Source organism: Podarcis pityusensis (genome assembly GCF_964106645.2).
Source record: "Podarcis pityusensis genome assembly, chromosome: 1".
NCBI classification, from domain to species: domain Eukaryota; kingdom Metazoa; phylum Chordata; class Lepidosauria; order Squamata; family Lacertidae; genus Podarcis; species Podarcis pityusensis.
Window position 1 is genome coordinate 36,223,588 of NC_138028.1, and position 13,732 is coordinate 36,237,319.

Below are 13,732 nucleotides of genomic sequence, written 5' to 3' on the forward strand. Positions count from 1 at the left end.
AAGTTCTTCCTAATGTTTAGGTGGAATCTTCTTTCTTGTAGTTTGGATCCATTGCTCCGTGTCCGCTTCTCTGGAGCAGCAGAAAACAACCTTTCTCCCTCCTCTATGTGACATCCTTTTATATATTTGAACATGGCTATTATATCACCCTTTAACCTCCTCTTCTCCAGGCTAAACATGCCCAGCTCCCTTAGCCGTTCCTCATAAGGCATCGTTTCCAGGCCTTTGACCATTTTGGTTGCCCTCCTCTGGACACGTTCCAGTTTGTCAGTGTCCTTCTTGAACTGTGGTGCCCAGAACTGGACACAGTACTCCAGGTGAGGTCTGACCAGAGCAGAATACAGTGGCACTATTACTTCCCTTGATCTAGATGCTATATTCCTATTGATGCAGCCCAGAATTGCATTGGCTTTTTTAGCTGCCGCGTCACACTGTTGGCTCATGTCAAGTTTGTGGTCAACCAAGACTCCTAGATCCTTTTCACATGTACTGCTCTCAAGCCAGGTGTCCCCCATCTTGTATTTGTGCCTCTCATTTTTTTTGCCCAAGTGCAATACTTTACATTTCTCCCTGTTAAAATTCATCTTGTTTGTTTTGGCCCAGTTCTCTAATCTGTCATGGTCGTTTTGAAGTGTGATCCTGTCCTCTGGGGTGTTAGCCACCCCTCCCAGTTTGGTGCCATCTGCAAATTTGATCAGGATGCCCTTGAGTCCATCATCCAAGTCGTTGATAAAGATGTTGAATAAGACCGGGCCCAAGACAGAACCCTGTGGCACCCCACTAGTCACTCTTCTCCAGGATGAAGAGGAACCATTGATGAGCACCCTTTGGGTTCGGTCAGTCAGCCAGTTACAAATCCACTGAGTGGTAGCATAGTCAAGACCGCATTTTACCAGCTTCTTTACAAGAATATCATGGGGCACCTTGTCAAATGCCTTGCTGAAATCAAGGTAGGCTAAATCCACTGCGTTCCCTTCATCTACAGGTTGATGCAGGTTGTGGTGTTCTGGTCTGGAAATCAGTTTGGTAATTTGGGATTAGAATTCTACTGAATCTGGGGCTTGGATTAAAATCCCAGTTTATTTCCCACCCATCAGCAAAATGGCAGGTGGGGACGCAAAGAGTAATTATTTCTTGTCCCAAGAGTTTTTAGTGGTAGGTTGCTATTTGCGCCCCCCCCCCTTCCCAGCTTGCCATTTTCAAGGCTGCAGAGTCCTTAAATCTGTGTTGAAACCCAAGTACTTGGATAAATTCCACCTACAACTGTAACCAATAAAGTTGTGGTCATTTTTAATCCAGATTGTTGTCTGTCTGAGTTGTTATTAACCATATATTACATGTAGACACTGACGGGGGGGGGGGCAACACTGAGACTAAAGGTGTCATGGGCTTTGAAGATACCCAAACTCAGGACACAAGGGAGAAACATGCTAAGAGGAAGGCACGCTTGGCAAATCCACACTGTGATCAACTCTCTCCCCCCCGGAAACCTATGTCCCCACTGTGGAAGGACGTGTGGATCCAGAATTGGCCTCCACAGTCACTTACGGACTCATTGTTAAAACCGTGTTTATGGAAGACAATCTTACTCGGCTACAAGTGATCGCCAAAGAGGAAGAAGAAGAAGGGTCTGCAACTAACACTCCAATGGCATAATGGACTTCTGTGCTTGCAAATGAACTTCCTCTACTGTTCCCTCCAGCCCCTGCACACCTTCAAAATCAGCTTCAGAGTGCTGGAGGCCTGTCTGGAGCAGATTTTGGGGGCTGTAGAAGAAATGGCAGTCCCATTGCACCTGTGGAACTATGTGTGTGGGGCATCGGCAGTAATTCACAGGTTATAGAATATATGACTGGTAAATGTTCACATAGTACAGTGATGATCACAGATCTCTCAAGACTCATTAGGCTGGTACAAAAGTCTCGCCCCGCTCTGCCCCCAGGCAAAATGAAGTGTTTCCATATCAAAGGCTTTCGAAGGTAAGAAGAACTGAAAAGCCACCTTGTACAAGAAAGATGAAAGATGAATGATTAATAATCTATGCACACACAATTGAATGCCTTCACAGCTAGATAAAATTACACAGCTGAGCTAAGTGTTCCTTAGGAGGGATCTGATCTTAATTTATTCCAACAAATTAAATGAAAAATATTAGTACAAATTACATTCCAGATGCAATAGCCTACCGATAAATTATCACTTGAATCTAACAACATACAAACAAATTGAAGAAATATCACAGCAGGCAGAATCCAAGTGTTGTGGTTTATTTGATATCATTCTGCATGTAGTATGTCTTATATATATAGAAGTACAGAATATCCTTTAATAAAAATTATCAGTTTAAGGGATCATTTGAGGTTTAAATACTATGCACAGGTTAAGATGTTACATGTTGCCATGATCTTTTCTTCACATTTTGTCAAAAAGCCAGGTAATCTTTTCCTATTTCTGTCCAAGTTGGGAAAGCTAAATATAAAAAGATAAGAAAAACGTTAGATTACCCATTATACTCCAGTTTATAAGGAGAAAACTGACTTCATCCAAATATTGTGTACTAATGTATTACTAAAGAGAAACAAAGTAGGCAATATTTTCAGACTCAAAATAATTTATTTTCTCAATAATGTTTCATTAAATAGAGCAGGGTTGAGGAATCTGTGGCTCTGCAGATGTTGCTGGACTCTCATCCTTAGACAGGATGTCCAATAGTCAGGGATGATAGGAGTTATATAGCAATATTTGGAACACCATAGATTCCCCACTCCTGAAACAAAGCAATATTTTTAGTTAAGGAATGATTCTTCCCTGTGGGTACACAGCCGTTCTCTCTTGAGCATGACAAGAGACAGCACAACTGTCTGAATGGGAGACCTGGATGTGTGTCATCTCCACATCATACTCCATCTCTCCACTTAGACAAGTTGCCTGGGTCAGATCTTCCATTTCCAAGATTTCCATGGGATGAAGGCAAACCAATTTATTTTAAGTCCTACAGGGATTCATCTGCATGTAGGGTACTGTGTGCCCACAAAAGGCTCATAGGGGGGAAACCCCAAAATAAACACCTAGTACAGTATAGGTGTGAATCATGCTTTCATGTCTTTGCAGAAGAACTCCATTATGGGTACTTGTTATGTAATAATAATAATAATAATAATAATCAATTAAATTTATATACCACCCTTCTTCCAAAGATCACAGCGTGGTTTAAAACATAAAAACTTAATACCCAGATATTACTTTGCTCTAATACTACTAGAAAAAGATTTAATATGCACAAAACATCTGGAAGGGGAAGTATGACCAGCAACGCTAACTAAGCCAAGCTGTTAAACCTTCTGACCATCAGGAGAGGAAGTTATTTTAGCACTGCTACATAGTGGAGGGAAGATCACTTTAATAGGGACACCACTTTTACTCGTTCCTGGTTTTTTCTGCTTCACACAGCCCTCCCTTCACACGGGATGAACAGGCTGCTGTTGAGGAAACAAGTAGCAGCAGGGTAAGTAGAAGCAAATTTGAGAGGCTTGTTTTACACCAGGTTTCTGGTTCACTTTCCCAATAGGTTGGAAAAGACTTTGCAAATTCAATGGAGTTGGTGCTGGCCCACCCAAAGCAACATCTGAGAAACTTGCATGCTGTTTTCAATCTAGCTGACGAATCACCCCACATTTTTTAAAAAAACATGCCTCAGATAGCTTTGAAGTATGCATGCAAAGTGTGTATTCTCTCCCTCCCTGCCAGCTCGTTTCCTCTATAGCACTTCTATGAGCAGTGAACATCTTGCCAAGCGCAATGAACCAACAAACTTGATGGGCCTTTCTTGGGTTTACGATGAATACCACAAATAAAAAGACTTGTTGAAAAAAACTTTTAGCTGACTTGTGCATTATATTTTAAAATGATAACTGCATTATCATTTAAATTCTTACCTGTTTTAAAAACTGTGCAGCATTAAAGAGTTCACTGCAGCCATATAAGACATGTTTACCTTGCTTGCCCTATGTGAGACAACACAGATTTAATCAAAACATTGCTCAATTTTATATTAGGAAGGCCGTTCTACAACTTCAGAGAATGGAGGTGTGTTGTTTTTTTTAAAGAACTGCAGTGTAGCAGGAAGAGAGCTCAGTTTTCCCCCATTGTTGTATATAAGCAATTGACAACCAGAACAACAATTTATTTATATGCCGCCCATCTGACTGGGTAGCCGCAGCCACTTTGGGTGGCTTCCAACAAATTAAAACACAGTAAGACATCAAACATTAAAAACTTCCCTATACGGGGCTTCCCTATTTAGCCTATCTTTCTGTTAAAAACATTTTCAAAGCATTTTAAAAACAAACAATATAAATAAAACCATAAATTTGTGAATCTGCATTTCAACCCTCACTTGTGTTTCAAACATACCACAAAAAAAGTAATTGTTTGCGGTGGAAAGTTAAAGAAACTGAAGAAATAAATCACTGACTTTACCATTATATAAATGACCCGATGTATTAATTTCATGTGTGTGCTGCTGCCTTCCCAATTTACTTCAATGGAGGAGGAAGCATGGTGCACATATATCTGTGTACACGTCTATACTTGTGATTAAAATGAAAAAGGAAGTCCACTTGTGTACCCCAGAGAGGCATGCAAAAAAATGCAAGAAGAGATATAATAATAAAAGAAACTCATAAAGTGGTAACATACCTTTACGTAATCAATAAGGTTTTGGTATTCGATGTAATTGCCTCCTCCAACTACAAACACAATTGCCTACAATGCAAAAACAAATGAAACAAATAATATTCTGTAGCTACTGCTGCATTCTAAGCTTGCTACAGAAAGAAGATACAAATTCGTCATATTTTTAAAACAGTTGAATTTGTGTTATTTGGATGAATTTCAGGGCATCAAAAAGCCGAGTACCAAGAAAGTACTCGGTTTGTGATGGTAGAAACAGAACTTTTCAGCTGTTTAAACCTTTAGACTGCATCTCAAAATCTGGGCACAGCAATCCTATAATCCTGCTAAATCCTTTTGGGGAGGGTAAGATGGGGCACAAATGTGGATCCACTAACTCAATGATCTACCTGCCATGGAGACCTTGGTATGCCTATGGAAAAGCTCTGTGGATGTAGAGTTCAATCCTGGGATTGGTCCTGAATCTGTTAAATCCAAAGTTGCTTTGCTCCTGTGGAGCTGGATTTGGACCATTAACTATGCCAGCCTGAAGCAGTGCAGTTACCGTATTTTTCGCTCTATAGGGCGCATCGGACCATAGGGCGCACCTAGGGTTTTTTTTGGGGGGGGAATAAGGGGGGGGAAATTTATTCCCCCCCCCCGAGCCCCAAAGAGCAAAGAAGCCATGGATCCCGCTCAACCTCGCCATCGCTCCCGGAGCTTGACGGGCTGGGGGCGGGGGAAGCCCAAGCTTCCCCTGACCCCAGAACGGGTTGGGGAGCGAAGGCGAGGAACTCCCGACGGGCTCTGCAGGCTTGCAGATAGCTGCCCTAAGCCCGGGGTGCGCAGCGCCGCGCTCCCTGGGATTCAGGCTGCAAGCACCTATCCGCAAGCCTGCAGAGCCCGGCGGGAACTCTCTCTCTCTCTCTTGTGTGTGTGTGTGTTTGTGTGTTTATAAAGACAGAAGAATCCCTGGCCTCTTCAAAATTTTGAGGTCAATGTCACCCTTATTACAATGTAAGATTAGCCACTCCTGTTCTAGAAAATGTATGATTACGGTGGATAAACAGTCAAATTTTCTTTTAATTCTCCAAAGCAAAAAATGTCCATCTAGTAACAAAACGTCAGTTTAAACACTCACTTATTTTTATTGAGTTAAGTTACTACCACAGATGCTATTTATTATTGTGATTTTAATTACTTTTTTATTTATTTAAGGTATTAATATATTTCCCTTCATAATATTTATCTCAGGACAGAATGTGTTTTGATTTACGCCTTATGGGACTTTTTATAGTGGAAATGCAGCATCACATTAAAAATAGATAAATATACAAACATATAAATCATGGGCTTCATCCGATGCTGTCCACCCTTGAAGACAACAGACTTCCACTTGCACAACGGGACTTCACCTAACTCTCTTCCTTTCTTGTAGTCTCTTTCATGCGATCAATTCTGCTCTGAAGGGCTGGCGGACCCTCTAGAGTGGATTTTATTTGGCAGGGTAAGTTTCTAAGGGTCCTCACACAACGACAGATTGTGCCTCATGTATTTTGCCAAAGGCAGCTAATTATCCACACAATTTATTTTGCCATAGGGTTTAGATATTTTATTTTTGCAGTTAAGAGCATTGAACTATTTATATTTGATCCAATTCTAATTTAAAATAGCAGTTTCATGACAAAATAGTCATTTAACGGGAAAGTATTGAATCATATTTATTTCGTAAATATTTGCAGTCTGCTTTTCTATTTCAGGGAAATACTCGACATCAATCAACATCAAAATAGTAAACTTCATCTAAAAAATGATAACCACCATAACCAATTAAAAAAACTCCCCAATAAATCAAAATTTACATTAGATAACATTTTAAAACACTGCAATTTTACTGCCTGCTGGAAGAAGAGCAGAGAAGAAGCCCGGCAGGGCTCCCCTGGAAAGGGCATTCCATAACCTTGGCACCACAACACAGAAGGCCTTGTCCTCATGCCCACACTTCTGGAAGTGAAGGCGCACAGCTGATGTAATATTCAATTAACTTCATTCTGTTTGACCATAATATTGGAGCTGTATATCAACATATTTAAGCTTAACCATTTCTACATTCTATTACAAAATATGATCAGAGAAGTCAAAACTGGTTTTTGTTATTAGCAACATTTCCCTGTAAAAATAGGGATTTTGTAGGAAAGATATATAAGCAGTAGGAGTCAGAAACCCAGTCTTCTGTTTAAGAACTGCTTCTGAATTGTGCATCCCAATAGTGTTTTTCATGTGCTTTCCTTCATGTGTAATTCTCTATAGAGGAAAACCAGTTACTGTTCAAACAAGACCATCAACTCCAATATTGTACCTAGGAAAGACTAGGAAGAGACTCTGAGCTTGCTCACAGCTCTTTTCCCCAACACAGAGAAGTGAATGACCAGACCAGGACCTTTAACTGATACTCCCAACATTAAAACCAAATACCGATATCTCCCTTGTGCAATATTGTCTGCACAGGGCTATTATGCTGGGACTGGGTCAAAGTTAGGAGAGAGAAAAAAGGTGCAGAATGTGTGTTTTTAGTGTGTACCCACTTTCAGCAAAATGGTGAATTTTTTTTTGAAGTTACGTTTTACATTGCTCCTTAGAAGTGACATTTTACATTTTAAATTGCTCATCAACCAAGAACCTATACACATTTCTTTACAATTAATTTCTCCTAATATCTTAAGTAAATGTGTTTAAGGCCAGGGTGTTAAGAATGTTGGAAAAGATTAGCTTATGCTTACTTGACTCTTTGAAGATGAAAGGAGCTTACTAGTTCTGAATATCATTTAACAAAACTGTAATCACACTAATGATTTCATATAACGGGATCCAATTTTCTGTAAGGAGTGACCAACATCTATTATATTTAAAGCAAATGTTCATACCACTGATTTGGAGAAGTACGATCTGTTCTTACCTCCTGAAATGGATTTTTGTTTCTTGGAACTGAGCTGAAATAAATAAATAAAAACTTTATTGAAAGCTCAGTTATCTTTTAAACATCAAGCATTCAATATTCATAAACACCTTGAACTATAAAACGCTCCTGTTGGTCTTACCTAAAATGTGTTTGTGACTGGGTATTAATATTCCTCTAAGTGGGACTGTGTTGCTTCTCCTGCTTGCCAGGTTCAGGCTCGGGGCATTTGTGTAAGGGCTAACTCTTTGGTGACAATGCAATTAGAGAACCTGCTGCTCTAGAGGACTTCAGTTGACCTTTAGTGGTTCACAAGGCAGAAACTGCCACTGTTCAAGCTTCTAAAAAAAGTTTAAAGCTCCTAAAATCAATCGCATATTCTCAAACTAACCATTTCAGGGTTGTCAGGAACAGAACTTTCAGCCATCAAATGCTTGGATTAACAGGAATGTTTCAAAATTTCTCCTAAAAGTTCATAGTGAGGAAGACAGACACATCTTATTAGGGAGGGCATTCCACAAATGAGGGAATGTCAAAGGCCCTGTCATTGGTCACTGCCAACCAGGGAACCCTTAGTAGTGGGTCCACTAACAGGGCCTCCTCTGCTGATCATAGGGCCCAAGATGGTTGATAATGAGAATGGCACTCGGTCACCTAAACATTTAACTTAAACATTAGAAAAGCACATCCCAGAACACATGAGTTGTAGTAGAGTTCTGTTCAGACAAGAGAACTTCATCTTTTTCTCCTCTTTGTGAACCCTCAAAATCTTGGGCCAAGTGCAGATTTTGGCATGTGTACAGGAGGATCCAGATAAGAGAATGGTTTCTTTACTCTTTTATTTAATGTTACACAGACTGCACATTAACTACATTTCAAACGGCAGGCATCACACTTACTAAAATTTCATGGTAAACTCACCTGTCACTGCCACGCAACATCTTAGGGTCAAAATACCTGTAGTCATCTGTTTCCTATTTAACAAGAGAAATCTTGGTAACAATTTATTGCTATGTTCAGTCCCACAAGTTTGACTACTGTGGCTTCTATTAATCCATTTCCCAACTTACAAATCTAGAAGTATTCATACATAAAAACAAACACATATGCTAGCAGCCACCAATATTCATTCAGTCACATTGGTAAAATACCTATGTTAGCTGCTACCAGCTGGTGGGTGAGGAGAAGAGGTGGCTCATGGGAAATTCACAACTCCCAAACTTTTCAAAATATACTACTTGCGTAATATGTTCTAGCTCTGAAGCAATATATTAATCTAAAGATGTCACTAGTTTTAGATCTCACACTAGGTCCCCCAACAGTATGTTTTCCCCCCATATAGTAACCAAGATTGCCTGCTTTCTTTTCAAAAATGGCAATGAATGTTGAAATGATGCACCAGTCAAATTTATTTCAGCCCATAATTTACTAGTACTATTAAAGCAAAATAAGTTTGTTTTTAGAAAACATGAGGCATGACATTTTTTTTTTTACTGTTGACATCATTATGATATGAAGGTTTTTTTCCTCCCTCAAAGACACTCAATATTTTTATTGGCAAATAGCACCAGTTTTTCTGTCTCTACTTTTGCAGTTACTTTTATCAAGGAAGTTGAAGAAGAAATAACTCTCACTAGGCTATATTTTCCAGATTATATCTGTAGAATTAAAAAAACCTCCTCCCAAATGAATCCACAACAATTTTCAGAAATTTAGTTTATTCTTGTGCATACCAATGTACAAAAACTTCTGAATGGAATTATCTTATAGAGATTCATCTCGTAGGCCACCAAAATATGTGCCCTCAGTTGTGTTTGGGAGCTGTTTTTCATGATACAACCTCACAGATGTTGGTTTTTCTATAGTATTTACCACCTTGGTGGCATATTTGTGTGTATATCTACACCCACACAAATAAGGAAAGGTAATGAGATGATACTGAAATACTTGAAGTTTTATGTTTTGGTCAGCTTCATCATTCTGTTAAACTGTAAAGTGGTACATGCAGATTTACAGATACGATATGAAACACAATTTCTTCCTATAATGTTAAAATTAGTAGTAGTTCATGGCACCAAAATTGTGTATATCAGTATTTTTAAAAAATTATTAAATTTAATGCACACCCTTCACTAGCAGAACCCAGAGTGGGTTACAACAATTTACAATTCAGTGTTAAAAGCAGTTAACAAATTAGTCACAGGTATAGGGTGGATCTGGAAAACACACCTCAGGTTTCAAAGGCCAGGGTAAAGGGACTTTATAAATAAAATCTAATGTGCAAGCTTGTTTGCTGTACTTACAGGATTGGACTTCATCTCCATAAGGTTGTCTAAAATGCGGGTGACAGGAAGATTCTATAGAAGAGAGTACTTAATTCAAGTAAATTGCAGAAATTGTTGTTCAATGTAGCTTAGGAAAGAAACAGGCACAGACACAATTGGATCACTTTTCACATTGCTATTGGAGCCCTTCCTCATTTTAAAATGAATACAGTTGGCCTGCTATACATGCCTCTGCCATAGTAAAATAAGCACACACTATCTGAGTGTTTGTTCCCAGGGTAAAAAAGAAAAAAAAGAGAGGTGATTCAGATATTGCATTTATTTATTTATTTGGTCATTACCCATCCTTCACCCTGATGGAATAGCAATGGACATACCAGGTGGAACAGCACACAGGCGGTCTGGATATTAAGACTGACGGAACTGCGCCCAAGTTAGTAGCCACTGAACTTTGAGCCTCAATATTAGGAAAAGCAGCTTCAATCAGTTAGCCTGCAGCTTGTCTTAAAGCACCTGTTTTTTTCCCTTTCAAAGCTCTCACTGGGTCCCAACTCATCTGCCACCCTCCTTCCTTGAGAAACAGTCAAGAAAGAGGAGATATAATAATAGGTAGTAGCATGGAGACTGATGGGAACAGACAAGTCTTCAGAGATATTCTGGAACTGTAGTAGATTATTCTTGTATCGCTTATCAATTTCTTTAAAATTCTAGGTGTCCCATATGAACTACTGAATGCCAAAGAGCTGCATGCAACTTAAGAAACAGTTTGCCCTTTTCTTTAAAGTTTCTTGTTGGCAGTCCAAGAAATCTAACCCATGCTTTCTAGTTATACTGTGAAATATCATTGGTTTCAAATACTAGAATATGAACATGCTTAATGTTCGTCAACATAGAATCTACATTGTTAAACACACCTGTTGCTTTAGCACGAAATTCTTGACTCCTTCCATCACAAACTGGGATCCTGTATTCATGACACGTGAGAAAAGGCTAAAACATAAAGAGCACATCGAGCATGATTTTGTGTACTTTCAGGTGTTAAAAAAATTATTATTATGGTGAACTATACCATATGAAGGTAAGAAACAGAAATTAAGCATCAAAGATATGAAGAACTGCCACCACTCCCTTTTGTTCTGTTTCCGATTTATCTGAATATCGTTTATTTTTTAATGCACCTTTTGTTTCTTTGTTCATTTTTTTATTTTATTTAACTGAATTTTTAAAACAAAAAATAAAATTAATAGGAAAAAACCTGCGTGTGAAATATTTTACCACACTTTTCTTCTATTCCCTTAGGATCTACACAATCAGACTATTAGTTTTTTTGTTTTGTTTTTTGTATGGAAAATAAATTTTGCATCTACTTTAACCAATGTAATGCTTGGGAAGCTCTGTATTGAAACAGCCTCTAGAGAGTAGAGCGAGGGTTGCTGGTGGGAAACTGCCAAGCAGTGAAATCCTGAATCTTCAGCAAAGCTTCTGCATACCAATTCATACCAATACTGCAATACTGCATACCAATATTACTATTACTGCTTTTGAAATTATTTTTTTCTGTTGCTTTTACATATATTATACAATTTCATTGCTACATAATATTCATTGAATTTTGTTTCACTCTTTGTTGTTCTAATAGTAAACCACTTTGGGAGTCCTTTGGAACCGAAAGCCCAGGGCAGTAAATTAAATAAATGAATAAATAAATAAATAAATAAATAACCTAAGAGAAGTTAAACCTCACAGGCAGAAGCGATCAGAGGCAGCACTCAACTTGTTCCCAGTAAAAAGGCAAGGCTTTTCAAGTAGCAGTAACAAAATGTACTTTGAAACTTACCCCAGAGACTTGGCTGCACTGTTTCCATACGTAGTTGGAGCTGAAGCCATCTTGGCAAAAGCTCTGTGAAATAAGTAAGTTAATATCTGCACACTTAATTTATTTTCATCAGAACACTACTAAATCTACCAATTATACCATGAAAGAAGCATTAAGTTTGAAAATCTAGCCTTTCTAGGCATTTGAGGATGAAACTGCTCTTTACTTCACATTAGAAAGGCAACATGACTAATAATAAGCACATACTACAAATAACACCTGTCTCCTACTTTACTACCTCCCAAATACTTCAGCTTCACAATTCACAAAAAGAAACCATTTTGAAAGTATTATAGAGAAAATTCTGTGTTCAAAGCAGAACAAATAATTGCAATACATGTTCAAAGTCAAAGGGGTCAAAGGGGACAGGAGGGAATAGCTTAAAAAGAAAAGGAAAAAAAGGTATTTTTTAGAAAGAATTGTAATAATCTTATCTATTACACTGGCTATCATCCTGAACCTATAAAAGTCTTAGGCCAGTTTGGTTTGGAAATGTTATATTCTAATACTTTAAAATTTCTGTAATCACTATGAAGACCCTTCTCCCCTAGAGATGTGACTATGGTACTGAACAATGTATGACTGCAGATGCTGAATCTGACTGCTGCTCCACAATCGTGAGAATCTGAGGCACTATATTTTGAAGCAGAATAAGTTTTTAGTGTGCATGGTAGTATCTACTGCACTTTTTGTTGAATTGTTTGAGGGGAAAGAGGGACAGGATGAAGTGCCCAGTAGCCAGACAGTAGACATTTTCTTTCAACTCCAGGTCTCTCTAAGTTTTTGCAATATATAATTTCATTGCTTTATGAAAACAAAAATAACTTACTTCCATTGTTTAATGTAGTTTAAGGGACTAAGATTACACCCTGCATCTGTCAACGCTTTTTTGTATTGTTCCAGATCTGCCTAGAATCAAACAGGAGATTTGAGATGTGTTACATGTCTTCTAAATTTAGCAGTAAACTGCATTTTCAAATTTAAAATAAAAAATGCATATTAAATAAGATCCAAGTTAGCATAAAAGAGGAGTCCTACATGTTACTCTTCTTTGTGCAGAATATTTTTTTTAACACGAGCAAGCATTCAAGTAAGGATTCTCCACCTGCAGGCTGAAGCACCTGATCTCACTGTGTGTGTCAGTCAGCTCCTATGAAATACACTTTAGAAAGGCTAGCATTAAAAAAGCTACACTCTTCCCTTGCTGTATTAAAGGGTATGTTTCATGACGAATGCAAATCCAGAGACTCCTTGGCCATGTGGAAATAGAAAAATAATCTGTATTTTTAATACAGATTATCTTTAGTCACCTCAAATAATAATTATCCTAATTGACTTATTGCATTTTAAGCTATTTAAGCTGTCCTGATAATATATTTATAGGAAGTGATTTAGAATTATTAAAAAATACAATAAATGCTTCCAATTTCCTGTCACTGCCAAATACGTATTTCTTTATTTCAAGAAAACACACCAAAGCTCCTCACAAATTTGGTTAGTTGTGACCAAATATTTGGCAACATTTCAGAATTTAGCTTCAAGTGTGACGGCTGGGGAAGCTAGAAAGACCATATGAGTAAACATGTTTAGGACTGCATTGCCAAGCAGTAAACTTTTATAGAGTTCTTTCTTAGTGGTATAAAACGCTTTATTGAGATCCTCAACGTTGCCTACCTTTACTTTTCAGGACAGGGCATCTATGGACAAGAATTTTACACTTAACACACTGAAGTTGCTCTGTTTCTTTGTGCCCACAGAGGCAAGTGGTGAAACAATGCCTGCACATAGTACTGGAGTGAAAATAGCAGATTGCTTGTAAATCTCCTACTTTTAAACTCCAGAAGAACATGTGTCTGTCAACCTGACTCAGGCCTGCATTTTCTATGCTCTGTCTACAGCCAGTGCCACAGCATACTACCAAGTAAGAGCAAAACACGGGGAAGG

At 38.3% G+C, this 13,732-nt stretch overlaps 1 protein-coding gene across 2 annotated transcripts in view; it reads right to left on the reverse strand.

The window, feature by feature from the left end:
- Positions 1-2,246: 2,246 nt before the first annotated feature.
- Positions 2,247-13,732, reverse strand: part of SCFD1 (sec1 family domain containing 1) — a 43,258-nt gene continuing 31,772 nt past the window's right edge. For both annotated transcript variants that reach the window (XM_080978192.1, XM_080978191.1), the window contains 9 exons: positions 12,618-12,697; positions 11,750-11,812; positions 10,827-10,902; positions 9,931-9,984; positions 8,549-8,601; positions 7,628-7,661; positions 4,699-4,764; positions 3,936-4,004; positions 2,247-2,469 (listed from right to left, as the gene is read on the reverse strand). In XM_080978192.1, the coding sequence (XP_080834318.1) occupies positions 2,446-2,469; positions 3,936-4,004; positions 4,699-4,764; positions 7,628-7,661; positions 8,549-8,601; positions 9,931-9,984; positions 10,827-10,902; positions 11,750-11,812; positions 12,618-12,697 (519 nt within the window). In that variant the 3' untranslated portion in view covers positions 2,247-2,445. The remainder of the gene's footprint in view (positions 2,470-3,935; positions 4,005-4,698; positions 4,765-7,627; positions 7,662-8,548; positions 8,602-9,930; positions 9,985-10,826; positions 10,903-11,749; positions 11,813-12,617; positions 12,698-13,732) is intronic.